The 18,965-nt window shown below is 43.8% G+C and overlaps 1 protein-coding gene across 4 annotated transcripts in view; it reads right to left on the bottom strand.

Moving 5' to 3' along the window:
- The window catches only part of dnah9 (dynein, axonemal, heavy chain 9), a 181,282-nt gene that overhangs the window by 101,563 nt on the left and 60,754 nt on the right, over positions 1 to 18,965 (bottom strand). For all 4 annotated transcript variants that reach the window (XM_074620497.1, XM_074620498.1, XM_074620499.1 and 1 more), the window contains 12 exons: positions 18,508 to 18,665; positions 17,681 to 17,819; positions 15,658 to 15,945; positions 10,389 to 10,599; positions 10,162 to 10,289; positions 5,333 to 5,441; positions 4,847 to 4,994; positions 4,209 to 4,383; positions 3,202 to 3,375; positions 1,993 to 2,200; positions 1,620 to 1,785; positions 769 to 871 (listed from right to left, as the gene is read on the bottom strand). In XM_074620497.1, coding sequence (XP_074476598.1) covers positions 769 to 871; positions 1,620 to 1,785; positions 1,993 to 2,200; positions 3,202 to 3,375; positions 4,209 to 4,383; positions 4,847 to 4,994; positions 5,333 to 5,441; positions 10,162 to 10,289; positions 10,389 to 10,599; positions 15,658 to 15,945; positions 17,681 to 17,819; positions 18,508 to 18,665 — 2,007 coding nt within the window. The remainder of the gene's footprint in view (positions 1 to 768; positions 872 to 1,619; positions 1,786 to 1,992; positions 2,201 to 3,201; positions 3,376 to 4,208; positions 4,384 to 4,846; positions 4,995 to 5,332; positions 5,442 to 10,161; positions 10,290 to 10,388; positions 10,600 to 15,657; positions 15,946 to 17,680; positions 17,820 to 18,507; positions 18,666 to 18,965) is intronic.

Raw genomic sequence — 18,965 nt, 5'->3', positions numbered from 1 at the left:
TATATGGAGTCAGATCAGTGTCAATGTTAAGTTCACAGTTCACCCAGTGCATGACATAAATCATATCCTTGTGGGGGCTCGCTCATGTGATTGGCTGAAAAGGAGGGAGACATCTGATTGGCTACAGATAATTCCCTGTTAAAAAAAAAAGAAAGCTTTTGTGGATGTTTTTGATGAAAATTGTCAATGCTTTTATTTAAAAGCATTGCAGAATATTGATTCATATTTGATCAGCGCTGCCTAGTTTGACCGTTTGGTCGGAGTTCGCGAGTGATTGACAGCCGGCTCTCAGAGACGGCAGCTGGACGGCAGACTCCAGATCAGCTCTGACTGCTTGTTTTCCTCCGGTCTGTGAAATCTTAGGAGCACCAGAGGACACCGGAGGACACAGAGTAACATGATGTTTTTCAGATTACCTGTCTCATGTACTACTGTCAGGATATAGTGACCATTTTATGGAAATAACATTTTTTAATCATATTTGCTCCATTTCTACCCACTACTGCTTTAAAAGGCTAAAATAAATGAATAAACAAACGATGTAATGGTCCAAAATTTTGACAAAAAAATATTTTTAAAACTAAAATTAAATTATTGTTTTTGTCTATGACAACATGAGCAAGATGAATTAGTGCACAAGTAACCTCTGCAGTATGTTACATAACCAATGTGGTAGTGCTGTGTGTGTGTGTGTGTGTGTGTGTGTGTGTGTGTGTGTGTGTGTGTGTGTGTGTGTGTGTGTGTGTGTGTGTGTGCGTGTGCGTGTACCTGCAGCCGTGGATTGATGGTGAAGCTGCCAGCTGTGGGGTTCATGCAGGACACGTATTGAACGCTGTGTATTTCCTTCAAAAGCAGCTTATTACGGTCATACCTGGGAGTACACACACACACACACACACACACACACACACACACACACACACACACACACACACACACACACACAAAGATGCAGAAAAAAACCCACTATTTAATAGTGCTGCAAGCACACAAACACCCGACCGCACACACACACACACACACACACACACATTCCCCGATATGGACGCCTCAGTTCCCACTTAAGCTGGCGTGGCTCAGTCGCGTCTTCCTTCCTCTCAATTTCATACCTGAAATCCTCCCAGCCTATCTCTAATGGGCTGACCGTGTCTAAGCCAGTCAGCCTGCGTCTGACGCAGTGGAACCATGTTCAGAATGGCCTCACTGTGTCAGAGAGATGAGCAACCAAATCCTTTTTAAGGGGAATCATACAACCCTGCACTCACATTTGACTTTTGACTCATAAAAGTTGTAGCATGTTGATCCAGAGGCGGGGATCTGTCTGAATACTAAAGACGTTCTCACTAGGATTATTAGGGGTATTACACCTATCAGCTGCTGGCACTCTATTATCTCAATGATCCTTTTCTATGTTAATACACTGAGATATTGTCTGAAACCGTCCATCATTTAAGCAATTAAAGTGTGGAACAATTCCACTGCTGATGTGCTATTTCCTGCTATCATCTAGAAAGACACAGTCTATGCATAATGTCATCCTCTTTAAACAGCACAGGCGTCTACTCATGTTTGCTCATACATATATATTGCATAGCTGCATGCAAATGACAGAGCCCTACCAGTGGTTGTAGTCCATGTGTTGGCGGATGAGTGTGTGAGGTTGCACTGTTCCATATGCGTCCACCTCGGGCATATTCATGTCGTCTATGAAGTAGATCAGTCTTCTGCTGCCTGGAGGTCCGTAGTTGCGCCCTGCTTTCTTCTCAAGGGGCTTTTCCAACACAGCTGTGTAGGAGAGGAACAGAGGACCAGAGGGCACAAATATAGGAATGAAAAGTGTTATTCAATATGTATGCAATAGTTTAGACTTAGAGAGCCACAGGTCAGTGTGGACACATTTGATTTAACTGGAGAAGTACATAAGCCAAGACACAATTTTAACACACACCTGAAAGCCAATCAGAAACATAGTTTTCCACGCATACTTCCTACCTTGGAGCATAGCAGATGTGGTGTAATAGTTGAAGGGGACATTTTTAATCATGTATTTCTCTGCGTCCAACGATCCCAGTTTGTCCCCGACCAGGACAGACTTCCCCGTCCCGGCGTTCCCCACCAGCATGACAGGCCGACGGTGTTCCAGGAGGCGGTCCATGAAGTAACGAACTCGAATGGTCTCTGTAGTGTGGACCAGACATGCCTGCACACGGGGAAACAAACACACATATGTATCCATAGGAAAACATTACAGTAGGTGCACAATGTCTGTTTAGGATTTTAATATACTACAGACTAATAGGGCTGCAACTAATGATTATTTTGATCATCAATTCATCCATGAAATATTTGTGTTTGAATAATCAATGAATAGTTTTGTCTTGTGGTACAAATGCTCATCACAAGTTCCCAGATCTGAAAGGGACTTTGTTTAAAGTACAATGACATAAAACAGAGGAAAGCAGACATGTTTTCATCTTCACCAACTCTTGAGGGATATATCTGGTCTTAAGCAATTTTATGCTATATAAGCCAAGATATATATATATACATATAAATACATAGATAATGTATATATAGTCAATTGTTAATATAAAAATAGTGATTAGTGCAGCTTTAAACTATTAACCCCCTGAGACCCGGTGATCCCGTCCGACTTTACTGTCTTTCAGAGGCTCTAGGTTCAGTTTTAGAATTCAAATCACAGCATGGCTTTTTCTATGGTGTTCCTTCAAGGTCTTGGTGTCTTAATGTGGTATTTTGGTATTTTATTGATCATTTTTATTAATTCTCTAGTGGTAAAAAATGGTTAAATTTAGCACCAAATCTGTGTAACAAATGGTATCAACCCCAAAATTGCTGCAACAACATATGAGACATAATAGAGCATGGGGATGACCATCACATACTTCTATCATAATGTTATAAACCCTTATACACTTTTACAATTAATTTCAAATAATTACTTAATTCATGTTTATTACAGATTTATCACTAGAACAACCTGACACACCTGCTATCTCCCCTGTACCCTGTAACACCCCCTTTACCCCCCTAAAAAAGACAAAAGCGGGTCCATTGTGGGTCTCAGAGGGTTAATCAGTTATTAAAATTGAATGTGATGTAGTTTAAGAATAAGTCCAGTAGATGAAATCTGTGTAATTCCACCAAAGTGAAGCCCGTAGCTTGAATACGCTGCTGTACCTGAAGAGGTGTATCTGTATCCATCTCAAACTTGGGCACCATCTTGGACCAGGGTTCAAACTTCTTGCTCTCGGGGTCGATGTAGTAATCAAACACGGTGCCCTGGGACGGGAACTTGATGGTTTTGAACTCGGCCACCCACCACTTGCTGAACTCCACTCTGTAGTCGACCAGCTACACTCACACAGAGCACACACGCAGAGACACAGACGGTAGGCAAACGGTCAATACTCTAAAATGACTTCCTCTCTGCTCTCTCTCCCCCCCCATACAGTAGCTATGGATCTGTGCGTTTGATTTACTCTGGTGTGAATACAAACCAGAGGACAAATAAATGGCAACAGCGTAAAGATAGAGCCACAGTAGTTGAAGGGTAGAAAATGAGAGATGGCAGTCCCATCTATCCATCTGTCTGATTCAGACAGTGAAGGAGCCTCGTCACCTGCTGGCTGGCAGTTCCTCGCCTTCCTCCCTTCTCCCCACCCCTTGGTACCTGTCTCCTCTATTCACTACCAACTCCAGTCAATAAAACCACTTAGCATTTAAATGCATCTGTGATGGGAAAATAAAGTGGAGTACATTTGTACCGAGGGGAGAGCAGTTTTATCCCATAACGTAGATGGACGCACTTACTGTACAGCGCTAACTGGATTGCTTAGCAACCGCTCGCCACGGCTCTCCTGCTGATTTAAATTCAGCCAGTCCACTTCATTTTCAGATGGAGATCTCTGCCTTTTTTTTAAAAAAAAACCTGCCATTTCTTCAACTGAAAATAACTTTCAAATGACTTTTCATAAATAGAGACACACAGTTGAGTTGCATAAGAGCCATCAGGGCTTGAATAATACCAAGGAATACCCATAATGCAAGTGCAAAAAAACTCTTTCAGGAAGGAGTTACAATGAGAGAGAAAAAAATAATTCAGCTGGTTCAGTTGTGCCCTATTCTTTTCCTCTTTATGCAACCACTTAGTAAGTGTCTCACATGCCCAGAGGCCCACGCAGTACCTGGTCCTGGAACATGGCTCCCCCGAAGGCCCAGACCGCAGCGAAGACAAAATAGAGCTCATAAAGTTCCTTGGCACAGTCTGGCGGGGTGTTTTCTGGAGTCAGCAGACACTCCAGCAAGTAGCACAGCATCTGGACCATGCTCTGCTCAGGGACAGGGATGATCTTCTTAAACCTGAGCAAAGACAGACACATTACATCACCGGATGCAAGCATTACCGCTGACTTGTGTTTCTCATTTAGCATATCAAATAGCTGAAAGAAGAAAATAAATTATGGTTTTACTTTATGTCATTTTGAATTGAACTGAACAGAAAACAATAGAACTTCTATTTGTTGTGAACATGTTTATAAGCTCTGTGGCATTGTGGGAGTGTACAGTGGTGCACTTTCTGGATTTCTGGCCTCACAATGAGGACAAACATATCCCTCCTCTCTGTCTCCCTCCTCTGCTTCCTGTTTTTGCTCCAACAGCCGTGGTGATGGAGGTGTTGGAGGACGGGAGTGGTCCTGTACAATAGAAGGAGGCAGGATGGTATCCAGTTCTTCTGAGTCCGTCACTGTTTGCTCCGGTCCAACACGCTCACTTTTGCCCCAATCCCTCCCCACGTTATGTCACATCCCAACACCCTGATCACCTTGATCTGAGGCCGTCCAAGCAAGAGGGGAGGTACTTGTCGAACAGTATGGTCAGGTTGGCCTTCTCTGATTGGACCTCCCTCCTGTCGATCCAGCTGGACACCGGGGGGTTCCACCCGAGGTCTGCTGGGTTTATGTACAGGATGCCTGGAGAGTAAAACAGGGAATACAACACATTTAGTGATGACATTACCTGCAAACATTAACCAGATGTGGGTCCCCTTTCACCCCTCAGACACCAAGTACAGACAAAGCAGAAAGCAGCCTATACATGGTGCACCATTATGCTGGAATACTACTCATGTGAACAAACTAGGAGTGAACAAATTATAGCAATTAGTCGCTGAGAAGTTGGCCGCTTTGCCCGGTTGGTGACCCGAGCTTGTGCAAAAGATATTTGAAAATAAATCCAAAATACAACCACAATATTGTCATAAAAGACCCAGTAAAAGGATGAGACACTGAAAAAGGAAAGCAAGGACTACCTGCTCTAGACACTGTAGCGGGGGTAGCAGTGCGAAGGTGGCTGATCTCAAACACCAGCCTCATGGTGGGGTTCAGAGGGATCCGCTCATTACTGGCCAGAGTCAGCACCTGACAGAAGCAAGACAGCACATTAACACACAGTGTGCCAGGGTTTAACCCCGGGAATACATATCCAAACTACTTCCTGTTTCCAAAGAAGTACAATAACAGGAAAATGGAAAAAAACAAACTAGTTATACGTTCTAGGTGTACACCAAATAGGCTGATACGTACAAAATCTATGTATAACTACAGAAATACACAAGTCGCTAAGTAAAAATACTGAAATGTTCTGTTATCTGTGAGTGATCATTGACTCTAGGGATGCACCGATACCGATACCAGTATCGGGTATCAGGTCCGATACTGTGATCATGTACTCGTACTCGCAAAACGGCTCCAGCAGCAGCGTCACGTTAACCTCTCGCTCACGCTCCACCTCCCCGACGTTGCGGGTGAGATGGACTGGTGGTGTCTCCAACCCCGCTGGGTCGGGATCCCACCTGAGCTGGCGCGCACCAGCCCTAACTTTCATGACTCACGCGTGCGTTGGACTGTTTCAAGACGGGTCGGGTGGGTTGCCGACATCGCCGCAGACCCCTGGCGCCTTTTACGTGGGCCAAACCCCACCCTGGGGGCACGACGCAGTTGGGGCTCACTGAGGACAGTCTGCCCCGCTCAACAATCGCACCGGGAGCAGAGGGCCCCGTTCCACCCGGCGGGGAGAGAGGACGCAGCGAGCACTTTGTCCACGGTGCGGCGAGGTCCGGGAGGTGAGCGCTGTAAAGCTGCGGCCGCGAGTCACCTTCGCCCCGAGCCTTTCCAAGCCGACCTACAGCCGGTGGCGGCGCACCGCCTCGTATGCGGGACTCCCCAGCCTGCCATGTGTTGCTCACACCCTCCAGCTGGCTGTTAACGAGGGTCTTTTGGCACAGAGAAGTACTGGTATCGGTACTCGGTATCGGAGAGTACCCAATTGTAAGTATTTGTACTCAGTCTGAAAAAAAGTGGTATTGGTGCATCCCTAATTGACTTTATTACTAAACTGGAAAAACAAAGTTCGGAAACTTGTGTTTGGTGGATTATTTCTCTGTTGTTCCAATGCTAATGGTCATTGTATTTTACATGGTTGGAAAGCCTGTTTATTTACCTTCGCAATGATGTCCAACTTGTAAGGATCATGCATTTGTGGGATGAGCAGCACAGCTGATTATGTGGGGAGCGCCCAAGAAAAATTTGCCAAAATGCTCCGTCAATGGTAAACAGTGTATTCTCCTGTTGGTGTTGACTCTTGTTTTGAGTTGTTTGGTGGATTGGATGATTGAACTCTCTATCAGTAATAAGGAACAAACAAGACATATTGGCTATTTTACACTTTATTCATTTAATACACCGTCAGGAGCCTCAGTAGCGGTGGAAGATCCATACGCAGCCACAACAGCCTGGTACCTCCTCCTCATGCTGGTCACCAACCTGGTCACATGTTGCTGTGGGATGGCGTTCCATTCCTCAACCAGGATTTGTTGCAGGTCAGCCAACGAGGTTGTGTTGGTCACTCTAACACGTACAGCACGCCCAAGCTGATCCCACAAGTGTTGAATTGGGTTAAGGTGTGGACTCTTGGCAGGCCGTTCCATTCTCTCTACTCCCACATTGTGGAGGTAGTCTGTGATAACCCTGGCTCTGTGGGGGTGAGTGTTGTTTCTTGGAGGATGAAGTTAGGTCCCAGATTGTGGAGATATGGGATCGCCACTGGCTGCAGAATCTCATCCCGATATCTCACTGCATTGAGATGGCCTTCAATGATGACAAGCCTTGTTTTGCCAGTGAGGGAGATGCCACCCCCACACACCATGACACTGCCCCCACCAAAAGCTGTTACTCCATCGGTTCAACAATCAGCATAGCGTTCTCCACGTCGTCTCCATACTTTGACCCTGCCATCCAACTTTGGCAGACAGAACCTGGACTCATCACTGAACATGACATTCCCCCACATGTTCAGGTTCCATTGTCTGTGTTGTCGACACCAGCACAAACGGGCCTGACGGTGAAGGGCAGTCATTGCAGGCTTCCTGGTAGCCTTATGAGAATACACTGTTTACCATTGGCAGAGCATTTTGGAACATTTTTCTTGGGCGCTACCCACATAATCAGCTGTGCTGCTCATCCCACAAATGCATGATCCTTACAAGTTGGACATCATTGTGAAGGTAAATAAACAGGCTTTCCAACGATGTAAAATACAATGACCATTAACATTGTAACAGAGAAATAATCCACCAAACACAAGTTTCCGAACTTTGTTTTTCCAGTATATATCTAGCATTGATTGGCTATTACAGAAGGCGCTAACAGAATTTATTACGCGACTGTGTTGAATACTCGATTCCGATTGGTCAATCATGGCGTTCTGCGGTCTGTTATTTCTTTATAGCAGACCGTTGCTATGTATAACAGACCGTTCCTATGGGCGTAGTTCTGATCTCTGACCCATTTTTGTGTCAAATTATTGATTTCTTCAGTAAGCAGCCGTGTAATAAGTGTGATAATGTACAGTTAGCGGGTTCATTGTTGTGAGAGAAACCCTGACAGGGTGATGCTGCACCCCTGAAGAGGATTATTTCACAACAATGACCCACTAGCTGTACATTATCCCTTACATGGAATCCATCTCAGCTAAATAGAATGACTTTGAAAACGTCAAATTACCTGCTTTAACAAATTGTGTTTGTTTATACAATGAAAAATTGTCAAATATCACCTCTGTGAGGCTGTTCTCAGCAGACAGATCACAGGCAATGAACTCTGCAATTCATATTCCTCGCAGCTATAGCGTGGTTCAAGCTGCATGCAAAGTTCATCTCATGTTCTTTCTAAAGTTTATCAACATAAATGGTGTTTTTTGCCTTAATTTAGTACCACCAAATAATACACTAAAGCCATCAGGTTTGGATCCCACAGGTTTATGCATGTTTCTCCTTGTTGAATTTAGTGCTGCTTTGAATATGACCAATGTGTTTTGACTGTAGCTTAAGCTATACCTTAAAACAAGTTCCAAGGATAGTGTGCTTCTGGGACAGAACATGTCTCATTAATCCCTACGGTGTGCGTAGATATGGCTGTAAAAGAATGTGCTTTTTTGTGCCTTTTACACAGTCTTAGCCTGGATTATGTCACCTGCTACCCCCAGCTCTTTCCACTATTCTTAGCATTACATGCACACACACTGTCTTTTAGTCTCTCATCCACAGAGAACTAATAGTTTACTATTCTCCTGCATCACCGATGAGTCAACCACAACTTCCTGTTCAGATCTGAACAGACCGTGAGAATGTGTAACCTTAGTCATTTTAATACTGAATAAAAGACGCATTTACACACACACACGTTTACTTAGGTCACTTTTGAAGACATTACATAGACTTTCATTTATTTCCTGGAAACTAACCCTAGTCCTAACCACTAGTTGCCTAACTCTAACTCTAAGCCTAACCACAGACTCAAAAATCTGCTTTTTCCACATTGAGGACACAACTTTTGTCCCCAATTGCACAAGCCATCCCCAATTTAAGTGTCAGTAGTCAGTATATTTTTGGCATCATTGAGCAAATATTCCAAATAAGCTTTCAGCATATTGTAATTCAAGTGTTCTGAGAGAAAACTAGACTTCTGCTCCTCCTCATGGCTCTGTTTTCAGGCTTTAGAACATCTAGCCCGCGACGGGAGACTTTGACCAATCACAGGTCATTTCAGAGTGACACAGGACACAGAGGCACATGAATTTTTTCAGATCACCTGTCTCATGTAATACAGTGACCGTTTTATAAAAATAACTTTTTTTAAACTTTTATCATATTTGCTCCAATTCTACGCAATGCTGCTTTAACTGGTCTTGAGTCTGAAATGGGTCCCCAAAGGTAGCCTAATGCCGGGATCAGACTACACGATATCAGCCCGATTATAGCCCAATATGGCCGTCGTAGGGGATCGGGAACGATAAATGAGTGTCGTGTGTGAAAATCGATCCTCTTATCTCGTGTAGTGTGTCATAGTACACGACAACCGACGCCAAGCCTGGGACGCCCCACGACACCCCGAGGAAAGGTCTAGCCTGTCAGAGTTTTTCGTCTCGACACGCCTAGTGTGACATCTCCAACAATGTGTTCCTTTGCGTTGACCAATCAGGTGCTCTCTCCAGCGCGCAGTCGCAGTCAGGTCACTTGGTAGTAAACAAACATGGCGTAAAGGAGGAGGGATGGCGAGTTTGCTGCTGTCAGGTGGGACACCCAAACTGACGGAAAATTCATTGAGTTGTGGCAACTGTAGCCCCCTAATGCCTGTTTGACGTTTCGTCGAGTGAGTACCATGACAGAGTCAAAAAAGACAATTTTTGGTGAGAAATAGCGGAAGCCCTTCATCAACCAGGTGAGTAGATATACCATGATATGCTAGCTATGATATGCTAGCTATGATATGCTAGCTATGCCGGCATATCCCCGGTCCTAATTGCGGGAATATGCTAAATTATCTTTACCCAAGCATTGACAGTTGCTTCAACCGCCTCCCTGATGGCGTCTGAACTCACGCATGATCATGGAATATGACGTGCCGTGGTTGGTCGTGCTCATACCTGTAGTCTTGCCAGTCACCGACCAAGACACTGCAAGAGTTTATGGCGCTGTGATCGTTAGATCTGACATGGTGACCATCGTCAAAGACAAAGATATCCTGTAGTCTGATCCCGGCATAAGACAGGAACACACACACACAATCAACTCGCTCACACCTTGTTGTCATCCATGACTGTGTTCAGTGACTCAATCCACATCGGGTCAATGTCTCCATCCAGAACGATCCACTTAGGTCCGTTGTGAGTGACGTTGGCCAGTTCACGCATTATATTGGAGAACAGGCCTGTAGGAAGAAGGAGGTCACATGTTGGATATTTGACTCAGGTCATATAACACTGAATATGTATATATATAACACAAACACTGTTTCTGCAGTGTTCACCATCTTTCCAGTCTCTGGTTGCCGGGTTGATGATGCCAAAAAGCTCGTCATTGGTTACAGCTTTTGGGTTAAGGTCCGCCCACACAGGTCTGCGCTTCATGTTCTGATAGGTCCTCTGGAGGGACCTCATCACCTGACTCTTTCCGCTGCCTGCGTTACCAATCACAAACACGGAGTGACGCACAGCCAGCAGCTCCTCCAGCTGCACCACCTAACACACAAATACAGGATGAAAAAATATGGTATTATGCTTTGTTTACATCACGTGAAGGACACTGATGACACGGTATACATAGAAACACTGACCCTTTTAGAGCATTTCATGGGCCGCTGCACCGGACCGCTCAGTCTACTGCATCTCTTTCCTAATGGTGTGGCTTATTGTGAATAGTGATCCAGAATGACAGGGTGGAATGATGCAGTGCAGTGCAGCGCAGCCGCTTAGTACACTGTTCACAGACTACAATAAATGACAGCAGTGGTCTTCTGGAAGGACAGATATCTGCGCCCTCATTATTCTGTGTTTGCACACTTAAAGCGCCACTACACCTATTTTACACAACAAAGAGCAGTCTACTTATCATGGGTACCAGTCGTCAGTAGTTGTATATAATGTCTTCTGATGCTTCCTAATCTTTCTATGGAGACCAACAGTGTTAAATGCTAAATCAATGAAAAAGACATTATGAAATATATAAAGGAAATATAATAATAATATAATAAATATAAACAAATACAGTCAAAATGTGTTAAATAAATATGAAGATGAGAAATATTCAGGCTCAGCTCCATATTGTGAAATGTCATTTGGTTTTATTTAACCCTCTGAAACCCACAATAGACCCGTTTTTGTCGTTTTTTAAGGAGGGTACAGGGGGTGTTTAGGGGGAGATAGCAGGTCAACAGTAGATGTCACATAGAAGTGGTGTACATCATCTGAAAGCTGGAAACCTGAAGATTAATCTGAGATGCAGCTCTGTGGGTCAAGTTCTTCTCAGAAATAAACATGAATTAATTTATTTATTTATTAATTAAAATAAATTGTAAAAGTGTATAAGGGCTTAGAACATGATGATAGAAGTATATGAGTAGTAATATAAGTTGTTGCTGCAATTTTTGGGGTTGATACCATTTGTTACACAGATTTGGTGCTAAATTTAACTATTTTTTTACCACTGGAGAATTGATCAAAAATGCACTTGTGTTGTGTAAACTGGTCGGAAACCCCCTTATTGTCAATGTAGCTAGGAAAGCCATCCATCCTCTGAATGCTCTAGGTCTCTAGTCTGATCCATCCATCCTCTGAATGCTCTAGGTCTCTAGTCTGATCCATCCTTCCTCTGAATGCTCTAGGTCTCTAGTCTGATCCATCCATCCTCTGAATGCTCTAGGTCTCTAGTCTGATCCATCCATCCTCTGAATGCTCTAGGTCTCTAGTCTGATCCATCCATCCTCTGAATGCTCTAGGTCTCTAGTCTGATCCATCCTTCCTCTGAATGCTCTAGGTCTCTAGTCTGATCCATCCATCCTCTGAATGCTCTAGGTCTCTAGTCTGATCCATCCATCCTCTGAATGCTCTAGGTCTCTAGTTTGATCCATCCATCCTCTGAATGCTCTAGGTCTCTAGTCTGATCCATCCTTCCTCTGAATGCTCTAGGTCTCTAGTTTGTGGTTGTAAAGTTTCATGAGGCTGTGATTATCCTAGAGGTCACCACAGGTCATTTTATACAGTGAGGTCAAGTTTAAAAAAATGGTCTCAGTACAATGAAATGTCTCCTATGAGGACTAACATCATCACATATGAATACCATTGGGCTCATTGGATCCACCAGAGTCTCAGCTTTACAGTGATGCCCAATTTATGTAATTCAAGACTGTTTAGAGACCCCAGTATGCGGAAATATTCAAACACACCATTTTAGAATAGGCAAAAATAACAGTTATCCATCCATTATCTGTAACCGCTTATCCTGTTCAAGGTTGCGGGGGGGCTAGAGCCGATCCCAGCTGACACGGGGTACACCCTGGACAGGTCTCCAGACTATCACAGGGCTGACACATAGAGACAGACAACCATTCATACTCACATTCACAGCTACGGGACATTTAGAGTCACAATGAACCTAACCTGCATGTCTTTGGACTGTAGGAGGAAACCTGAGCACCCGGAGAAAACCCACGCTGACACGGGGAGAACATGCAAACTCCGCCGCCCTAACACATTTGTACTGCATGAAAAAACGTCATGTGATTGTCATAAAGTGGGCATGTCTGTAAAGGGGAGACTCGTGGGTACCCATAGAACCCATTTACATTCACATATCTGGAGGTCAGAGGTCAAGGGACCCCTTTGAAAATGGCCATACCAGTTCCTCGCTAAAATTTAGCCCAATTTTGGCGCGTTATTTAACCTCCTTCCCCGACATGGTAGCATGACATGGTTGGTACCGATGGATTACCGAGGATTCCCTTAGGTTTTCTAGTTTCATATGATATCTGTGTCTTCACTCTAACCCTAAAACTGAACCTGCTAGAACCGGGATCGCAGGTCTGAGGGGGTTAAACAAAATGGCAACTCCACCTCCTTTCTCATGCACTCTAGCCTCACTCATTAAACTGAAGTTGGGAGGGGTTGACTCGATAAGAACAGCTGCACTGTTATTTTGGTTTAACCAGGTTTAGGTTAAAAACATCAAATCAAGATTGTGCTTGATAATAAAATCATTGATTGAAAATGTTTTTCCTGCCAGAGACCTAACGTTTAATGAAGCTAGTTTTAGTGCGTTAAAAGCATCATCTGCCCAATTATTTTTGGGACAGGCTGTGGCTGACAAGGAATGGATGCTAAATTTGATCAATTTGCTGAGTTGGTTGAGTGCTTCCTTTTTCTCAGCAGTTCTTTTTCTGGCACCTATCGAGACAGAAACTGAGGGAGCTATCGGCACACAGGGCTGAGTGCTTTTAGCCTCGTAGCCTGGACCCAGCACATATCAATTAGAGCTTGCTGCATTTTTTACACAACCATATAGAGATGTAATCGGTTTATGAAACAGTAAGTAAAGTATATAGAGGTAAAGTGACAGCATAGTGGTAAAGTGTCATAGTGATGAGCTCAGGAGCTCAAAACTCTGCAGCTAGGATTCTGACCCGGATGAGGAAACATGACCACATGTCACTGATCCTGGCCTCCTTACACTGGCTACCTGTTGCTTTTAGAATTCATTTTAAAATATTACTGATTACTTACTTACTCAGAGGCCTCGCCCTGAGTTATTTATCAGATCTATTATTGCCTTATATCCCTTCCTGTACTCTGAGATCCTTGGATGCGTCATTCCTCGTGGTTCCAAGGTCCAGATTCATTCACAAAGGTGACAGAGCCTTTTCAGTCAGAGCTCCTAGACTATGAATGACCTGTCTGAGGAGATTAGGGCTGCAGACTCTGTCGCATCTTCTAACTCACTTCTTTAGAATTGCTTTTCTGTGATTTTCTGTATGTTTTATGATGTTTTAGTTGTTTTACCCTTTGGGTTTTTAAGTGTTTGGTTACTGGCTTTTAGTACAAAGGTGCTATATAAATAAAGATTCTTATTATTATTTTGATCTTACGGGGTTTGGTATGAAGCTGTCCCTGAGCCTGTCTGAAAGACTAATTAAACGTCAGAGCATCCGACCAGTTTAAAAGAGAACACAGAGGAAATGAACGTGAACTCGTTCAGTCCGTGTGAACTGAACTCTGAGCTGGCTCTCTTGTGAAGTGTGAACTTGCACAACGCTGATGTGAGGTGACACCACAGAGTGTGTAACAGAGAGAAAAAGGGAGAAAGAGAGATTTCCACTCAAACATACAGATGGCGAGCTCAATCAATGCCATCGACCGGGCTCCTCGCGGCTCCTACTCCCCGTCCATTCAGCCGGAACGCAGGCGGGCTTTACACTCTCAAAGGCCCCGGCTGATTACTGCTTTGATGTGGGGAGGACTAATGCTAGCACAGGCTAACGCTAAAGGTATGCCGTCTCTCTCACCTCCCCTGCTCCCCCCCTCGTTGTCTGAAATCAAAAGGTTGGCCGCACAAACAAAGACAGTAAAAGTTCAGGCTCTGGGGGTGGATGGTTGTTATTGACCGCTCCGCCATTCTCACTCTCTCGCTCGCTGTGTTTCTCCTCCTCTTTGTTTATTTCTGTGGCTGTCTCTCACAATGTCAGGGTTAAGTGGCATGGTGCAGCGCCAGCCTCCATTGATGGAGTGTTATTATGTGCTTCCCGTGTCTATTTGACCTGAGGCAGATTGCACTTATTTCCCCTGGTCCTGCGTTCATCTGTCTCTGACATATAACGCCTTCTATTGTGCATGTGTGTGTGTATCTGTATGTAATATAATGACTAGAATTGGGTCAGCAGCTCGGGCACCTGAACTCTCGTCGCAGCCAACCGTTGGCTTTCTGCAATATTTGTCCGATTCATCCGGATCCCACAGACTTGTTTGACACTAATGCGTATTTCCCAGCGGAACATTATGACGTGAGGTAAATAGCTTCTGGAAGGAACTACGATAAATCTAAATGAAAGCGCTACAACTGTAATATCTGTCTAAATTGTTAAAGATGAAACCCCCATTTGGGGACTTTGCTCCTGCTTCGCAGACAACTTGTGATTGTGTTTGCCTTCATCCTCGGCAACGCTTGTGAATCCGATAAACAGCAGACAAGCTTGTCAGGAGGCTACGCGTCGAGGAATCATGTTTAAAGGGGACATATTGTGCCCCTTTTCAGGTTCATACTTGTATTTTGGGTTTCTACTAGAACATGTTTACATGCTGTAATGTTTAAAAAAAAACTTTATTTTCCTCGTACTGTTTGCCTGAATATGCCTGTATTTACCCTCTGTCTGAAACACTCCGTTTTAGCACATTTTGACAGAATTGCAACGGAATTGCAACAGAATTTCGTTGCTAGGCAACAGCTTGGGTCCATGTTTACTTCCTGTCAGCTGATGTCATTCATATACACTGCAACCAGGAATAAACTGGGACACATTTAGAATGTGTACGTTTAAAATTGTGTAAAGGGTCTAAATATTGTAGATTTGTGACATCACAAATGGACAGCTTGTTTCAAATGCAGAGTTTCTGAATACGGGCTGTGTGTATTTCCCTGTAGATTGAGCGTTTCAATACTTTCACAGTATTTATAAAGACCTTAAGCCTGCTTTATAATAAAAAAAACATGAAAATCTCAATTTTTGTTATGATATGGGACCTTTAACTTACCTTGAGGACAAAATTGTCCTCAGCCTGTAACTTCAAGTCCAAAATGGAGTCCTTCACGTGCTTCTCGAAGTCCAGGTCTCTCTTTCTGGGGACGTCCAGAGCAGGAAAGAGGTCTCCTATCAGCCCCATGAACACCGGCATGTCGTCGGTCACGATCTTGGGGATGTTGAAGTCTCTCAGAGCTCGCATCAGCACCTGGTCTTCGGCTCGGCCGGGGTCTCCTCTCTTCAGAGAGCCGGCCACCACCAGGACTGACTTGATGGCTCGGAGGCCCCAGTCGTAGTGGTCCTGTGGGCGAGGCCAGACAACACACTGAAACGTTATGGATCATTAAAAAACGCTGACCTCTCTCTACTATCTACGCCATTTCACTATCTCATTTGTATGTTAGCATTGTTGTTGTGAGCATATTAGCATGATGACATGCTGTTAGCATGTAGCATGTTCAGCCTCACAGAGCTGCTAGCGGAGATGTAGACTCCTGTGAACCTTTGCATCCGAACCAACGGCTCTCCAGGAATCAGGGTGAAAGAAATAACCCACACACACACACACACACACACACACACACACACACACACACACACACACCCTGATAGATACAAAATTAATCGGAGCACTAATTCACTTTATGATTTCAAGCCCTGTATAATATTCTTATTATGTGGACGGAGAGCTTATCTGGTAGGATTTACTGATTTTACACGGAGCTTAACCTACTTTATATTCTCAGATGTCATTTATAACATCAAAATAATATTTCTAAAGTAATTCATGATATTTCTCTCTTATTAATACTGTAGCATTAGAACATTGCATCTCTTATGGGCACAGACAAGAGAGCCGTAGTTATGCTGGACTCAGCTGGACTCACAATTACATTCTCTGCAACTCTGGCAAAGTGCAATACATCTTTTGAACTTATGACTCATAATTACATTCATTTTGCACATAAGCGCGCTACACATATTGACCGTCATCTTTTCTAGTAAAATGTCCGGTGTAATCTGTGACACCGGTGTTGTCACAAGTTTATTAACCATCGGGAAACTTTCTTAACCGTCACATCCCTAGTGGAGGGACTGTGAGTGTGTGCCCTGTCCAGAGACTCTCTAGCTGACAAAGATCAAAAGTGTCGGCCAGTTGTCTGTCACAGGTGCATCACAGATGTTCATAACACACCCACATCAGGTTCAACACACCCAGCCCAACGGTGTGGACCAGCCCAAACTGGAGAACACACACTGCCACAGTATTTCACTGAATCTTATTAGAGCATTATTTCAGCTCCCTGCAGATTCTGATAGGAAGGAATATATTACATTGTACTCTCTTAGCATGCCCGGGTGTCTACAGCATCGTCGTAGCAGAACTTATGTAATATTAAATCAACAGAAAGTAGTTTTCTGAATCTGCACTTTCCATTGACTTGCAGTTTCAGCCCGTGTGAATATAGCTTAGAGCAGCAGTCTGTTCATTATCATTTGACTTCATTACCACTAAGTTGCTAATGTTGGAAAACCTGCAATGAAACTCTGGCAAACAACTCCGGAGCAGCCAAAATGTGTAATTAAAGTGATATTTAAAAATGTCAGAAGAACTGAAGCTTCATAAAACCGCCATAAAGAGGAAGTAGTATGCTGACACTTAAATGGGCCTGTGGTCATGGGAAATTCATCCAGAACTGAGGGCTCATAAAATCACTTACCTAAGTCCAGGAGCTCCACTGTAACTGTTAGTCAGCACTGTGAGTGATTTTATTGCTTTTTAAATAATTAAAATAATGGCATGACATGTAAAACAGGAACAAAAAGGATTAAAGATTAGATGGAATAACATCAGAACCCCCCTCAGCTTCTTAGTCATATGTATGTAACACTTCAGCTCCTGTGTGGTGCCTCTGAGGCATTCCTTTATAAAATATAAAAAGAATATTGTGTCAGTTGTTCAGCTTTAAAGTGGAAATGGATCTGGCTTTTTCTAACCATATCAGATGTGTAACATGGAGGAAAGCAGATATTACCTGTTTGGACAACAGCTCTTTACACAATGTGTAGAGGGTGATGAACTTCCTAGCCAGGACCCGAGCGTTAAGGAAGCCCTCGGCCACCAGCATGATCTCACAGATCAGCTCAAAGTCTGGCACCACCATGGCACATGGTCTGTGGAGAAATAGACATTGAAAGGAGCTCAGTTGTATTTCATAATCATGGATAAACGAGGCAAAAGTGAGCATTGCTCACAGCTTGACCCCTACTAAAGTAGGGCCAAAGGTTTAGCCCTTTAGGAGCTAATGGAGTTAGTCTATTGAGCACAATCTAGCTTGTTATTAGCTCACCTTCCTCAAGTCCAGGGTGCCCAAAATCTTTGAAATTTTGGGCACCCTGGACCAAAATGCACAACTACACCACACTTTCAACCATCATACCAAATTTGAAGTTCCTAAGTGAAAGAGTTTCCGAGTTTTCAGCCATCTTCATAATTAGCATATGAATTCTTGAGTTATGACCAAAACGTGTTTAATGAGGTCACAGTGACCTTGACCTTTGACTACCTTGGTCCAAGTGGACATTTGTGCCAAATATGAAGAAATTCTCTCAAGGCATTCCAGAGATATCACAAGAACGGGACGGACGTGAGGTCACAGTGACCTTGACCTTTGACCACCAAAATGTAATCAGTTCATCCTCAAGTTCAAGTGGACATATTTGAAGAAACTGTTGTTTTTGTATTATAATTAGTAAAGTCCGACGACTAACTGATGGATTCAACTTTGGTTGATGGACCAAAGTATTTGAGGAATAGAGCATGGTATATTGACTTAATTACTATGGTGGTCCCCTGACCTACCTGAACAGAGCCTTGAGGTTCTCAGGAAGCTCAGTCCTGCCAGCGTAGCCTGGATTCATCGTGATGAAGATACCAACAGAGGGGCAAAGATTCACCTCCTCTCCCATGAAGTTAAACCTCTGCTTTTTATCTCGAATGGCGTCCTGGATGCTTTTGACCTGCGAGTATAGATGACAAAAACAAAATACAGGGTAGAATGGGATGGTATCCAACCCTTGACACATTTTGGCCCCAAACAAAATAACTCCCACATATGAAAAGCCGTTTGTTAAAAGAGAACATGTCCAGAGATATTGTATCCTTCATTCCACACATTCTTCTTAATGCCGCCTACATTATCCACATTGTAACTCAACCGCAGACTGTTTGGTCTGAGATGCGGGTGTGTTATGCTAATAGTGGCTAGTGTAGCCTCAGGCTACATTAGCTTGCTAGCGTGCAGCAGAGATGAGGGTTGG

The sequence above is a fragment of the Sebastes fasciatus genome, chromosome 20, assembly GCF_043250625.1.
Source record: "Sebastes fasciatus isolate fSebFas1 chromosome 20, fSebFas1.pri, whole genome shotgun sequence".
Lineage (NCBI taxonomy): Eukaryota > Metazoa > Chordata > Actinopteri > Perciformes > Sebastidae > Sebastes > Sebastes fasciatus.
This window is presented reverse-complemented; position numbering and strand designations above follow the sequence as displayed.